The sequence below is a fragment of the Ascaphus truei genome, chromosome 3, assembly GCF_040206685.1.
Source record: "Ascaphus truei isolate aAscTru1 chromosome 3, aAscTru1.hap1, whole genome shotgun sequence".
Classification (NCBI taxonomy): Eukaryota; Metazoa; Chordata; class Amphibia; order Anura; family Ascaphidae; genus Ascaphus; species Ascaphus truei.
The window spans coordinates 90,914,090-90,930,751 of NC_134485.1; the positions used below are offsets into that span (position 1 = coordinate 90,914,090).

Genomic DNA, 16,662 nt, shown 5'->3' on the forward strand with positions numbered 1-16,662 from the left:
GAACGCTAGGCGCATGCGCATTAGAACCTTCTTGAAATGCATATGCGTGTCATCACATCGACGGTAGGCACATGCGCATGTGAACAGGAGACGCCCCCCGAGAAAATTATTGGTGGGACATACTGGGAACTTCTTTAGGGGACTGACCATTACAGTAAAACTTTTCTTTTTGTTTTTCCTCAGAAAAGAAAACGGCAAATGGAGGGATTTCGATGGATAATACCGCTTTGTGTAACAATGCCTGCACATTGCTGAATCGGATTTTAAAAACCACGTACCGGAGTCTACAGGTTAGTTTACACTACACTATCATTTATTGTACTCTAATAAAAAAAGTCATACTTTAAAAAGTAATTTGCAGTTTTTATGTGTATAAATCGTGGGTTACATTGAAATGTATGGGATATCATTTGAAATTCATGGGAATAAGGGATGCGTTACATTGCATTTAGATTAAAGACACACAATAGCACCCTAGCGCCGCCTATAATCACTGCAGAGGCTCTTTCGTGGCTCAGTCGTTAATAAATGCTGGGGATTTACACTTCGTTTCTCTCAGTCACAGGGACAGTAAGTCTGGCTACATCTGTATCATCTGTATGCTCATTCGAAGATTAAAAACCTGAATATAAATTACCATCTGTTTTTCCTTTTATTCTGCAGGCCCAAACATCTTATATTACTCCCGTATAATATTATCCTCACTGGAAAATGTAGAACATACAAGTATGGTCAAAATCTTGTAGGACTCATTTCAAAATAGACTTGGCCAGATTTCCTTGCATGTGGGCACAAAGCCCTTGCCCTCAGAGTACAGTATGTGTGGACAAACCCATGTCTCCCTTTGTGATTTATGTCTCTGAATTAACAGATTTGAAACAGCGACAATACTAGGAATGCTGTTGACACAGTGAAAAACATTGCTTGAAAAAGAAGTGTGCTAATGAAATATCAGGAGAGATGTAGAGGAGTGCCAGTAAACAGTAGAAAAAATTCTAAATGTTTCAAAAAAAGTTCAGTTAATTACTAAAGAGTCAGAGTTGCATCCAACGTTTCGGTGCACATACACCATCATCAGGAAAACATCAAAGATTGTGTGCTAAAATTTCTAAGCGAGAAACAAAAATTTACATGTAATGAGAAAATCTCACATTAGTTAAATAACTAGAATGCGTAGAATGAAAAAAGAAATAGGCAACATACGTTAATATTAATAAAATCTATGGAAGATATGTAAAGAATGCAGCAAACACCCATTATTACAACATAAGAATACCTAGTACATCTATATAAAGCTCCTAAAACTAGGGCAAAATGCGTAATTTTAACACTGGCTGCATCAATGTAGCAAGGTTCTTTGCTCCATTGTTTTGGCTCAATCTTGCACCACTTGCATCTTGAGGAGTATTTAAAAGAGGAATTAGGGGAGGAGAGAATCAGAACAATAATATTATGAGATAAAAAGTATCAAAAGTTGCACCTATAACTTCTGCACTTTTCCTCTCTCTTTGACCCAGATCCACAAAGTCAGGGCTCGTAACATGACATTAGCTAAAACGGTGTGTAATGAGCATGGTAGAAAGTATTAAGCATTTTAATCAATCGGACACATGAGAGGTCAATGTTCACTTGTTGTCTTAAAAATACATGAACTCTTTTATTGCCGTCCACACCTGGGTTTTCAAGTTGGGAGATTGAAATTGCACCTATTCCTTGTCAGAGGGGAATAAATTGAAGCCTTTTAACTATCCCTTGAAAGGCGATATTTGGGTGATCTGTGGAATATGAGGGGGGTATGGCCAAGACGACAGTCCAAAAGTGTGTAAGTTTACTAAATGTGAAATATCCTGGGTCTAACAGCAATTAGCAAGAACAACAAATAGATATTCGTAACAGTTGCGATTACCTGAATCAAATTATGCCAAACACTTCGTTTATCTACGTATTATAAAAATAAAAGTTATGAACACATTAGTGAGAGAAGATTCTAACTCAAGAGTCCCTATGACTCGCACTCTAAGTACATAAATGATGTTAGAGATATAGTAATCTCTGAGAATATAAATATTCCCACATAGAGAATATCTATTATAATATAATTGTTCTCATATGTGCCACTGATTAAAAAAAACAATAAAGTTTTATTTCACATCAAGTCATCGCTAAGTTTATTTAATATTGAATATTTTAAGATACTTTAGAAATCTTTTTTGGCACGTGGGATAGAGCAGTCAATCCACATTTTAGTTGAGTACAAAAACAAAAGTTATGAATTCTTTTATATTTTGAGGGAAAGTTTAAAAGTCTTTTTTCCCCTTCAGTCGTAAAACTGTCATGGTGCTGGTTGAGGACATATCCACAAAGTATGTTTCAATGTGTTCCAAGGTTTTATAATATACTCCCTGCATCTGTGATTATGAATTAGATTTCAACAAGGGAGTGTACATGATGGAAATCTCAATTTCCACTCAAGACCTTTTGGGAAGAAATCTGATCAGTGTTATACGATTACGTAAGTTACATTCTGTTTGTTTGATTCTTTTATTTTAAGAAACTGTCTGCATTTTATAATGTATGTTTTTGTAATAATATTTTTCTGTAACCTAAGCACTGTATTTCTTGTAAACAAATATAGACCTAAGCACTGTACTTTTTGTACATTAAACCTAAACTTTAATAAGTAATAACTTTGGGCTCTGATTGAACTGTTACACACTTTGTAGAGAGTCATTTACATTTTCAGACACATTTTGCTATAACAGATTTTTGTGTGTCAAGTGCATAATTGTCATAGTAAAAAGAGATCAAAGGCTCTGTAAGTACATTTTAATAACCCTTTTGGTGGTGTACAGTAGCAGAGTTAAGATATATTGTGACACATTGAGGGTAGATATTACTCATTTGAAGCTGTGAGTATTAACCCTTGCCACATATGTCACATGCTCACAGGTGTGTTGTTCGTGACAAATGTGATGGATTGAGGGGAGATATTAATAATTTAAGGGACCTTGCGAGGTGTGGTATGTATCAGCAGGATAGTTGTGTATTAACCCTCATAACATACAAGTCAAGTGATCACCAATGTGCCGTATGTGACACGGTGAATGGATGTTATGTTCCCTGAGTTAACATGGTATCATGAAAGCTAATTATAGTAAAAAACAATAGCAAAACTACATATCATTTGCATAGGCTTAACGTCATGTTATCGTAGTATAATCTTGCATTATCTTCCAATAGTGTGCCGTTAAGCAAGTCTTGCCGTACAATTGCATATCATTTGAATGTTATTATCAATTACAGCTGTTATAATATTAAGCCATGTTTTCTCTCCAAAAAGAGCATTACGTTAACTATGTTCTGGGCTTGTTAAGATTAACATGACGTTAATTTTAGTTAATGCCACGTTACAGTAAGTGATTGATGGAGCTGTGTGGAACTAAGCCTTTGTGTTAAATAAACACACCAGGTATAGGTAGCATGAACCTCTGCCAATGAGATCTGGGCCAAATGAAAAGATGCAAATTAGAAAATCGATAAAAACTGCAACAGATGCAAATAATATTTACTCCTCGTTTTAGAGCAATTTTCACCATTTTAATACATATGACCATATACATGATAATCCAAGTGCCGGGGAGAAAAATGCAATGTTAAAATCAATGTATTGGTCTTGTATACTAATGTGAATCTATCCACAGGTTAATTTGTTTTACAAAAATTGTAGTTCAAGTATTTCAGTCATTGTCTGCTACTTTTTTATAGTTTTCACAGCGCATACAAAAAGATAAAGGAGCACTAGAAACACAAATGTACTGTATTGTAATACAGTTTAATCAATAGGGAAAGATAAAATAAAAGTTCCACACTGACATACAATACACAGTGTTGTTGGATACAGAGAACATTAGAAGATCACACAGCATTTATATAGGCCAGTAACTGCACCTCCCAAGAGTCTTTTAGGGGGAATGCAGCAACACGATCTTCAAGTAGCTCTTCTTTTTATAACTGCTCTTATCTGTACCCAGGGGCATTCCCGAAGAAGCAAATTCCTCCCAGATTGCAACTGCTTCTGTCTAGCTTATTTTATTTGCCATCAAGTGATTTCTCAGATGCTAATCTCAGGAGGAAAAGTGACCAGAATTTAGAAACACTGTGTCTTCTTATATGCGTTGAATAAATCACGATATTGTGAGTATGGAACTCTACTTTTTTCCAATCCACTGTATTACACTAAACTTAGGTTTATTGCACTTTCATATAGTTATACTGTAGCTAGTTAAAACATGCTTGCCATAGTTACTAAGTTACATTGAGGCTGATTTAGGCTAACAACAGTGTAATCATATTCAAAACTTGTGTGGGCTCTAGTGGCCAAGTTGTGGCTCGCAAAAATAAGACTGCAATTTATAGTTGGCAAAAAATTTGAGCAAAAGACAGTTTAACATCGGAGGCTTGCACATTCCTTATTTATTTACATGAGCTCAACATGGGCGTACACAAATTAAATAGCACCTGTCTTGTATTACTGTCCAATTTAGAGTTGGATTAACAGCTGTTCTTCATTAAATACCTCTTCTTAAAAATGTAAATACTGTAGTGGGATAAGGTGCTATTCAAACTACACTATAAGAATCTAGCATTTGAAACATACATGTTGTGAGGCCATACAGTAGCTGAAATGACTGTTCTATTAATGCCCAGATGCTACATTGAAAAGCTTGATATTCTTAGGAATAGACTATGGCCCCAAAGAAGAAAGGAAATCCTTTCTAGGGATAGAGTTAATATATTTGGCGTGCCTGATGATGAGGTAATCCACAGGGACCACCTAATACCTCAAATCATCATGGACATTGTTAATATTATTCATGTTAGAATCATCTGCAATTGCCAAACTACTGGCATTACTGCATTTTTGGCCATTTCATGTCACACTAGCTATTTTTCTGGATATTTCTCAACCAGTATTTCTCTGCTTGTTGACAGCCTGTTTTCTCATTGTGCTACAGGGCTTCCTTCTGCTTTGCTCAGTTGTTCTAGACTCATGTCAGTCCTCCAAAATTAAAGTTTTTAAGTATTTGTGCTAATGAAATTAAGCACATACAGCTCAACCCCGTTATAGCGCAATCCACTATAACGCGGATCCGCATATAATGCGGTTTGAGCGTGGACCCTGAATTTAAAAAAAAAAAAAAAAACGCTGGGAAAGTTCTCAGCTTTCCCCCTCCGGCAAACACAATACCACCACAAAATTTTTTTTTTTTTTTTTTTTTTTTTCGGCTGCCATTTTTTTCCCGCGACCCCGTTTATAACGCGGTGGTCGCGGGTGGCCCCCGAGGACTGCGCTATAACGGGGTTAAGCTGTATATAATTCAAATGCACAGACGTATGATTGTTAAAGAAGTAAGAATTATGTAAATTGTGTTAATCTAGATCCTCATTATCATATTTTAAGAACATCTGCTAACAACTCTGTAGTGGTTCCCTTGTGACGCTGAACGAATGTGCCGTAAGGAGTTTTATGGATTACCACTGCTTAATCAATATGGCTCAATGCCCTTGATGGTTGAAAATGGCAGACAAAATCACCTCAACCTCACTAAAAAAATGCGTTATTACCTCACTAAAAAAATGTGTTATTACCTCACTAAAAAAAATGTGTTATTACCTCACTAAAAAAAATGTGTTATGTTTATAGTGCAATACAACAAAAAATGATTTTTTTTTAAATCGGATCGGTTAAAAGTATCAGGTCCGGTAAAAAATAGGATTAATGACTTATTTTTTGGTATTATCGGCCATACATCATGGTCCAGTATTTATCTAACAAGATTAATGGCAGAAATACTTTAGTTATTTTATTACCTACTTCCGGCTGGCGTTAGCCCTGGCTTGTATGTATGTATGTATATATATATTTATATATTATTGGTTAATATTTTGTACATTATATACTGTACATAGGCAAGATAAAGTAAAGCAAACTGAAAAAGGTGATAAAACAACTTTAAATACTTTACAGTATTTTTTTCCCACGACCCCGTTTATAACGCGGTGGTCGCGGGTGGCCCCCGAGGACTGCGCTATAACGGGGTTAAGCTGTATATAATTCAAATGCACAGACGTATGATTGTTAAAGAAGTAAGAATTATGTAAATTGTGTTAATCTAGATCCTCATTATCATATTTTAAGAACAGCTGCTAACAACTCTGTAGTGGTTCCCTTGTGACGCTGAACGAATGTGCCGTAAGGAGTTTTATGGATTACCACTGCTTAATCAATATGGCTCAATGCCCTTGATGGTTGAAAATGGCAGACAAAATCACCTCAACCTCACTAAAAAAATGCGTTATTACCTCACTAAAAAAATGTGTTATTACCTCACTAAAAAAAATGTGTTATTACCTCACTAAAAAAAATGTGTTATGTTTATAGTGCAATACAACAAAAAATGATTTTTTTTTAAATCGGATCGGTTAAAAGTATCAGGTCCGGTAAAAAATAGGATTAATGACTTATTTTTTGGTATTATCGGCCATACATCATGGTCCAGTATTTATCTAACAAGATTAATGGCAGAAATACTTTAGTTATTTTATTACCTACTTCCGGCTGGCGTTAGCCCTGGCTTGTATGTATGTATGTATATATATATTTATATATTATTGGTTAATATTTTGTACATTATATACTGTACATAGGCAAGATAAAGTAAAGCAAACTGAAAAAGGTGATAAAACAACTTTAAATACTTTACAGTACATATTAACCACTTAGTACCCCAAGTGATTAACTAGTCATGGTTTTCCATTAAACTATTCTACTGTACATAGCCCTCTTGGCTACTTAGTGGCTAGTAAAGCAGTGCCACACAATGCTTCATTAAGTGCTAAGGTAATCAAGAGGTTAACCACTACCACCAGCCCCCCAGGAGGATTAACCATTCTTGAAGCAGACGTGTGTCCTACCGCTCAACCTATTACTCAACATAAGAAAAGATTCTGAGGTGCAAAGGGAGTAAAAATAGACATACGGCACATAAATGTTTCCCTATTAGGGGAGACACAAAGAGATTCCATAAACTGCACTCATTCAGACTGTTAACAGGTAGGTTTAGAGAACAATTGAATCTCTGATCTAGTGCTCAAGCTCCTACTGTACACTTATAAAAACAATAAACTATTTAATCAACAATTATGCCATAATATATACAAATTATACAAATCAATGACTGTTATATATATACAATCGTGTTTTTAAAATCCTTTATGGTGAATTACTGGGTCAAAAAGGTTAATTGTTGATAAAATAGTTTATTGTTTTTTGTTTTTATAAGCTTCCAGTAGGAGTTTGAGCACTAGCTCAGAGATTCAATTGTTCTCAACACCTAACTGTTGTAAGGGATCGGGGGACACGCGCATCTCAGCGGGTCCCCGTCACCTCAGCTCCCAGTGCGGCTGTCAGCTCCGGTTCCCCGCTCCCTTGGCTCCTTACCTCTCCTGCCCCCATGCTGTGCCGCTCCTCCGCAGCGCACGCCGCATCCTCCCTCGCGCAGCCGGGGCGCGCGCACGGCAAGCTTACAGAGTGCGCGCACACCCAATCCTCTTACTCGTCCTCCCGTGCCGCTGGCTCCGCCCCCCATCGGCTGCAGGCAATTTCAACTACTCACCTCTCTGAATCCCTCCCTGCTCACCTGGACCTATCCCTGGGATCACTCAGACAGGCCTCCGCTCCACCCCTTGCTACCATTGGTCCTCCTGCATTTATAACCCCAGTCTACCCTCTCCTTCCTCGCTCTGCATAGTTCTCCTGTGCAGCTGTATATGCCAAGCTCTGTTCTCTGTTACAGCTCATGTTCCTGTGTACCTGCCCCTGTTAGATACCTTTGGATTTGATCTCGGCTCTTGTTTGACTACGTGTACCTCGCAACCCCTGGACTCGGCATTGGACCTCACTACGCTGCTTTCTCCTGCCCCTGACCCTTGGCTCTTGGATATTGACCCTCTGTCTTCTGGAACCCCGGACTCAGCAAGTATCACGTTAACCCTTTCTCACCAGGCCCGGCAATGCACCTTACCACACTCCGGGCATGCCCTCACTGCTGTGGGTGCATGTTATACCCTTACCCACCTCAGTACTGGGGACTGGCTAGGTCTGCGGGCATACAGGCGTTACAAATGTAAACAGTCTGAATGAGTGCAGTCTATGGAATCTCTTTGTGTCTCCCCTAAAAGGGATTAACCATTCTCCCTGGGGGAACTATCCACACCCAACGCCCACCCAATCTCAACAAACCTAACACCCACCCTCTATACTAATGGGCAATAGCCCAATTAGCCAAATATGGCTATTTGGGCTTTTGTCCATAACCCCCCTCCCCCCAAAAGGTATTGCAAACAACAGTACCTACAAAATAAACTTCCTCTGCAATGCTTTACTAATGGCTAAGGTCATCAAGGGGTCCACCCCTACCACCCCCCACCTCCCCACTCCCCGATGGGTGGCCTAATCACCCACCCCGGGGAATCTACTCCCATCACTTTCCCTCCCCCGATCCACCCACACTAGACCAATTGCCAATAGCCCTATTAGCCAAATGCGGCAAATAGGGGTTTTGGCCATTGAAAAGCATTACAAAAATAGGTTTTAAAAAAATGCATTAAAATGAATAATTACACTTGGAAAAAAAATAGCCTTTAAATCCATTGATTCATTGATTGTCACTGTGGCTAGTGTACCTAGGCTCTCAATGGATGAGGACAGACTTTTTTTTTTAAAGATCAACATTGAAGGCCTAGATAGCCACAGTGACAATCAATGAATTTTCCATCTACTGTATATTCATTTAAAATTTAATTTGGTCATGTATTTTGTTTAAAACATATTTTTGTAATGCTTTTCAATGGCCAAAAGCCAAATTATCCACATTTGACTAATACAGATGCAGCGGCCGTTATTTTACGGCATCACGGCACCGTTTCGTGTGCGCTGCTGTACTCCACGCAGCATGAACGTGGCCAATCGCCCCAGGCATGCGCGTTTATCGCGGTTGCTTTGTTTGAATTTTATTGATCGTGTGCAATTATATGCAATGAAATGAATGAATTGAAATGTGTACAGTACTGTGCTACTGTATCAATTTCAGATGTGTATAAGCCAGAACACTAAAATGCCATTTTATGCACTCGCCTGCACTCGCGTCTTAAGGCGATATGGTTGGAAGTAATCCCGCGCCATCACATGGGTATTCCGAGGTATAAACCACGTGATTTCATAAAATTATGGCCGCTGCATTTGTAGATCTATTGGCAATTAGTCTAGAGGGAAGGAGGGTAGGATGTTTATTTTTTTGGGGGGGGTGATGATAATAGTTTCCCTGGGGTGGGAGTATAGGCTTCCCAGGCGGTGGGAGTAGTAGTGATTAACCCCATAGATTAGCCTAGTGCTTAGTAAAGCATTACAAAGTAACCACAGGCATGAGAGGGGTTAATGTTATTTCTGCAACCGAGTTCTGTAATAATATAAATTACAGAAGCTTGTGAAAGAAAAATTATGAAAACAATCGCGTTTGCTGTAATTAATACATTATTAACATATATATTATTAATTCTCGCATCGTGACTTTGGGTAAAATATTGCACCCAGTAAATTATTACCGCAATGTTGATGTATACTAGATAATATTATTAGGAATTATTATTATTATTACTACCGGCAATAAGATGCATTTTTGTTTTCAGTACTGAGTGTGATATTAACTACATTTTAACAGAGTTTGATGTAGCCTTAATTAGTAAGTAACAATAATATACATATAGTACTGTTAATACAAAATATTGCCACCTGTAATGCTTGTTTAATTTATTTTAGGTTAAATGACAGTAGGTTTAATGACTGAGGACCATCATTCATATTCAAAAATACAACCCCAATTTTCTCAACATAAAAATGAGCAATGTAGAAATAGTAAATATCCAATAAAATATACATGACACCAAAGGGGGAAATATCACCCCTGAAATAAAGCATGAAATATAAAGTAATCAAGGCAGAAAAAATACAAATGATTGACAAGAAAATGTAACACATTTTAACTACTGTAGTTAGTCTCCAAATAATATTTGAATACCATACATTTGTAAGGAGCTAATCCATTCTACAGCATTAGAAAGACATTTCCACTGCATATTGATTAAGGGCCATTGCAACAATATTGTGGTTTAAACCCTTATTTTGGTGTAGTAGTGCTGAAAGTGCTTATATTAGGCCAATTGGAAGCTTAAAAAGTATTGTCAAATAGTTCCTGATAACAAAAATAGTTTTGTAATTTGGTGTCATTTCTGGCTGATTACTGCAGATAGTCTTCAAACAATAAAGGTTGTAAACAATTGTCCCATAAGAATACAGTACATGGTACTGCGGGTGGAGTCATTCAACAAGGTCTGTCTGCACATAGTTGGTTTAAAGACGATACACTGGATATATTAATAGATGTATTGTTCATCCCATTTAAAGCAACAGTATGTTTAGACAATCATACCCATAATTCCAGTAGAATAACCCTCCTCTTTCAAAAGTCTTGCAAATGTGAGTTCATCACTTGGAAGGCCACCAGAAGATGAAGAAAAGAGGAACACTCCAATTTTGGAATAAGACGCCATCCCTAAAAATGAATAAATATAATGTAAACATCATGTATAAAAATATACAGACAACACTGAAAAAGCTAAACTTTCTCAATTCATTTTTATAGTGTTTCCTATTAACCATCAAAAGACTGCACACACCATTGGCTTTATTACCCGATTAACTGGGTCATGAAGGTATGATATACAGTAAGACAATTAAGTGTGTGATTGATATATATATATATATATATATATATATATATATATATATATATATATATATAAAACAATTAATTATAACAACTATACCATTTCTTGAATACCTAAAAGTAGTGTTACTCTGTGAGGAACAAATCATGAACAATGGCGAGAAAGAACCCCTATGTGAGAGCACGCAAGAGAGTCATGATAGGCTAAGAGACAACCTCAGTAGATGGGTTGAGTAGGAAGGGAAATCCCTAAACCCATAAGATGGTTATGATGCCTGAATATCTGTTTACAGTTACCAAGAATACTAATGCAGTGAACAAATGATTTTATTTTTTCAAGTGATGATTCACGTAAATAACGGACAGACAACTAATCACTGGACACAATCTGTAAATCATCTACCTTGAGAAATCCTCCAAATAATATTTGTACGATTACCAACCAAACTGGGAGAGCTCTTGTTATGTCGGCTGGAGATATACGATATCTCTTGTTTTCATCCTGCACTAGCAGTAATAAATCCGCCACTGAGAGAATTCCTTGACTTTCATCAATATGATCATCAAAGTTGCATTGCCACCAAGGAGATTTATTATCCACCTTGTCAGACAAGTAGCAGGTGCATCAACTATTTAGGAATTTGATCTTCCTTTGATTTAACTTACACATATACTGAAATTGTCTCCTTGCATGAGTTATAAGAAGATTACCAATATCTGAAAACTCTTGAAAATGTAGTCTGCTATATTGAAATGCTCTCATAAATTCTCAATTGTTATAATACCAGCAATGGTTAAAAAAATGCCACTTTTATTTCTAAGAAAAATAAGGAACTCCATTTTAACTTATACAGTATGACTGGTTTAGATTCTGTAGAGGTAAAGCCCGAGAACAATTTATCCTGATATGGTAAAATATTCATTGCAGCTGTTTTGAAGCTACAGAATGTTTCCTATATTAGATGATTTATTATAACTCTCTTACCAGCCATTTCCAATACAACTTTTCATATTATTAAGAGAGAATACTTGAAGTGCAACTGTTTTTGTTTGTTTTTTTTTATCACTTGAACAAATATCCTGTTGAGGCATTGCTCTTTGTATATTGAAAATAAAACATTAAAACTAAATTGTCATAAAGGGAAATGCATCACGTTGCAACAAAGTGGATCAGATCTTTAGGTATATTGGCATGATAAACATAACAGAGGTTGCAGATAAATTAAATTTACTATAATCTAACATTGTTTTCAAAAATCAATAATCAAGGCATATTATTGCAAATAATTAAGATTGTACTGTATATATGACTTGGGAAGACTTTTTACTGTACCTGACAACATTTTGGAATTAAGACAAATGCTATCTCACCTGTCTCTCTTGCAAATACATTTGATCAAAAATCGAATATTGAAAAAAATTGTTAAAGCGGCAATCAAAGTGGGCAAATGTTTTTGTAAAGTTGCTTTTTTTTAAATTTTTTACAGAGGATTGAAGCAGAGGGTCTCTGGAGCTGAACCCCCTGCTTCCGAAGATACTTACCTCCATAGTAGGTGCCAGTTGCCACTCTGATCAAGTAATGGCCGCATCTCAAAGCATCTCAAAGCATCCTGTGGGCCAATAGGAAGCCGTGACATCATCCGGTGAGGTTTCCTTTTGGACCATGTGACATGGGAGCTTAAAAAAGCACAGAGATTCTGACTCCTACTACAAAAGTTACTATCTCTGGAAGCAGAGCTGAAATTAATGGGGTTCAGCTTCAGAGACCCCTGTCACGGGAGACCAGTACTTTTAACACTTTTTAACTTCTGGGATCATTCACTAGGCAAAACAAGATAGTGGAATAAAATGAGGTTTATTTGGGTGAAACCCGCAAACGGACAATGAATACACAAAGTACAGATACAACACACTTAACTGGGGGTCTGGGGTTAAAATTTAGCCGCAAATAGGTGCAGGGCACCTGCTTCAGGAAGGCTTACCCTGGCTGGACCCTGTCCAGAAAGACGCGGTACTGCTTTTGGCAGCACGGCAGCTCTTTCTCCCGTTACGTTCTCCACTCAGAACTTGGCTGTGAAATCCAGGACTTGGTCTCAGCTAGGCAGGCTTCTCCAGCTAAAAACTCTCCAACTAAAAAGTCGGTTGCTCTGCTATTCGCAACAGAGCAACTTTGAAAAGCCCGCTTGCGTCTCACCGACCCAAGCTTGAAATCGTCTGGTCCTCTGATCGGCCAGTCCCCTTACATAGACCTCGGTGTTCTATGTCTAACATGGAGAAGGGAATCAGCCAGCCAATCAGAATGGGGGATTGTCTGGCTGCTGATGTCAGAGGAGGGGGTGAGCCGCTGGGCAGGCTCTACCATGTCTGGCAGTCTTGTTCTCTGGAGCCAGAACTCTGCCCTTCCCTGCTCACCAAACTGTTCTGACACCTCTGGACTCCCCTTTGATCCACGATCTCTATGCAGACAACCCAGCGCCTATGTAGATGCCCAGGCTGACTGTTTAGAAATTAATACATACGGTATAAAACATAATACACTGTTTTATTAAACTTGTAACATTTGGGGAACATTATACATGTGGGGGAAATGGGACTGGAATACTTGGGATTGAAAAACAGAATTTTGGGGGACACGGTGTAGCCCCGGTGTAATTCACCTCATGTACCCGCAGACCCTGCCTGCACGTCGGGGAGAATTATGGAACTACCGGTAACTTTGTCCCCCGAACTCCTATACAGAATCTAAATACATTTTGACCCAAATATCCCCCTTGAAACTCCCACTCCTGAAATCCCATGTTTATTGTGTAGCCAAGTGCCCCTAGCCTTCTCTGGCCTCAACACTATAAGTCCTGATAGGAACAGGCAGTGTTGGGGTTAAGCTCCTGCGCAGGGCCTAGCCTGCAGTTGCAGTCCTGATAGGTACTATGTTGCCTTATCCAGGGAAAGGCCTAAACCAGCAGTTGGTGTCATATCTGGGGAGTATACCGACTGGGTCACATGTATATGGTGTGATGCCTGTCAGTACCTGGACCTGCCCTGTTAATGGACAGGGTTACAAGCCCTTACCCTGGGTATAAAAGCCGACACTCGACCGAATTGAGTGGTTCTATGATGGTTGTATAAGGTATGCTGTGAAATCCCTTTCCCTGCAAGAGGGTAAAGGAGATTGGGAGAGGCTCTTGGGGCCTCAAGCCCCTGGGGTCTGCTCCAGGGACGAGATGTGCCATGCTGCTATACAATAAACAAGCCGTTGATCTCTTCTTCAGGCATGTTACAATATATATACTTTGAGAAAGGGAACATATGTAAAATATATGTTTTTGCAACACACACATAAATATATATACATATACTATGTGTGTATACTGTATAGCAGATAAATCCACATCCATATATTTAAATACGTAATTTCTATTTTCACCATCGTAACACTGACCTCTGTAGTGGTGATTGGCGCCACCAGACCCTCCCAAACTACAGAAATGTGACAGTGATGTAACCCAGCTAGAACCCCACAATAAGAGGACAAACACCCAGAAGGGACAGTAACACGTGGGTCTGTCTCAATCCAGTGAAGGTTGTTTGCTGCAGATAAATGTTCTATTTAAACACATGCAAGGGGTTGAAACCTCTTTATTACAAGATGGGGAATGTGCACCCTTATTCTGCCAGGCAATAATCCAGCATGTGTGAGGGATATCACCTGGATAATAAAAAAGTAAATCCGCACACCAGATTATAATTAAAATATTATTCAGAACATATTATTCATTAATAACAGTTCATAAGAATCAATTAGCTAATGATGTGATATTCACTAATTACAATGTGATAATATACAAATAAATATAGAAAATTGTGTCAGAAATAGAGTCAAAGATATGACACTAGTGAAGTGTAATTGGATACAAATGTAACCTTCAAAGAATATAATCAGGTGTCTGCAGCTTGTCAGTGTGGATGGCTCGGCATCCTAGGTGCTAGTGAAAAAAGAAAAAAGACAGAGCACATCTCATAGTGTATTAAAAAAAAAGTATATAATGTGCTGAATGCAAAAAAGGTAGGTAATGCACGTATAACAAACTTGATAACATAGGCAGTACATGTTAGGGACATGTTACCACTAAAAACACCCTCCTGAACCTCCACGTCCATCGGCATACACCACGGTCTGCTTCTGGGTGAGTGGATGGAACAAGGAAAACCCCGGGCGCTCCCTGGTGAAATTCTAAAACAGGGGAAATATAGCAATGAGTGTTACAACCTTATAAACAAAGGTCCCCTCAGGTTCGTCTTCTCGTCCTATGGCTCTGACCCCAATAGAATCCTTATCCAGGATCCTTATTTGTACAGGGATATAGAGAAAAAAGGGGGAGCACAGGTTGAAGAATTTGGGGTATGTATGGTATCTAAATAGATATTGGTGGGTGTGCTTGAAAGATATATAAAATCACTTACACGGCCTTGTGTAAATGCTCTCACAGCAAGGTTTCGTTGCGGTTTTCTTGTCTTTATGTTCCCTTGGTTGGTTTCTTTCTTCTTTTCAGGACTTGATTTTCTTCCTGGATTTCTTCAGCAGTCCTCAACTCCCAGTGAGGATGTCCCCCTCGGAGTGAACAGATTTAAAAACAATTGTTAGAAGAAAATACAGACGGTATTTTATGATATCCAATGCTTTAAACCCCCAAACATATACAAAAGCAGCAAATGCTGCAAGCACTCACACGGGCAAGTGTGAGTGCAATCCTAGGGGAAGGTATCTTTTTATCTGATGAGGTCTTCACACAAGGTGACCTGTAAGGGTAATGAAGGTCTGGTATATAATAATAGATACAGATTAAATGATACTCACACGGTCTTGTGTGAGTAAATACACATCAAGGTGTCTTTAACTTGGATATTTTCTTTCTTCTTTTCAGGTCTTAATCTTCTTCCTGGTTTTCTTCAGCAGTCCTCAGCTCTCAGTGAGGATGTCCCCCTCTGAGTGAACAGATTTAAAAACAATTGTTAGAGGAAAAATATAGACGGGATTCTGTGATACCCAATTGATAAAACCCAAGCAAATATACAAAAGCAGCAAATGCTGCAAACACTCACACAGGCAAGTGTGAGTGCAATCCTAGGGGAAGGTATCTTTTTATCTGATGGTATCTTTACACATGGTGACCTGTAAGGGTAATGGTGGTCTGGTATACAGTAATAGGTATAGATTAAATAATACTCACACGGCCTTGTGTGAGTAAATACACATCAAGGTGTCTTTAACTCCTTTGAAGTAATGGTGGTGCTAGATTCCAAGTGGGAAAGTGTAAGCAGATGGCCCCTCCTTGGTGTAGATGTGAATTAGAACAATGTCACGGTTCTAGTAGGTTACAAGTAATTTTTATTGTTAAAACTCTAAAAACATAACAAATATAAAAATACAATGAAAATGCATAAAAAGAAATAGAGAAAACAGCCCGTCGGTAGGATATGACTCGTGGATCTCGTGGCACGCAGCTAACTTGCTCCACGTCCGGATATAGTGCTGCTTCCTCTCTGATCCACTCCTTGACGGTGGCTGTGTTGGATCAAAATTGCTTAGTGGTGAGAGCAACGCGTTTCGACCCTTTCTGGTCTTCCTCAGGCTCCGTAGTTTGGGGTTAAGGTTCGTGGCAAGTATTTATGTAAATGTTAGCCAATCCCCATTCTACTTAAGCAATGTCCTCAGTTCATGTCTGTTGTTCAATTAGAGCTGATGAGTGCTGTATACTGCACTCCGTTATCTACTATGATATGACGCAGTAATTAAATATATAATTAAACGCATATACTG

At 38.3% G+C, this 16,662-nt stretch overlaps 1 protein-coding gene across 1 annotated transcript in view; it reads right to left on the reverse strand.

Annotated features, from left to right (window-relative positions):
• STS (steroid sulfatase) overlaps positions 1-16,662 on the reverse strand; it is a 372,501-nt gene that overhangs the window by 303,647 nt on the left and 52,192 nt on the right. Inside the window, exon 3 of the mRNA XM_075594564.1 lies at positions 10,548-10,670. Within this exon, the coding sequence (XP_075450679.1) occupies positions 10,548-10,670 (123 nt within the window). The remainder of the gene's footprint in view (positions 1-10,547; positions 10,671-16,662) is intronic.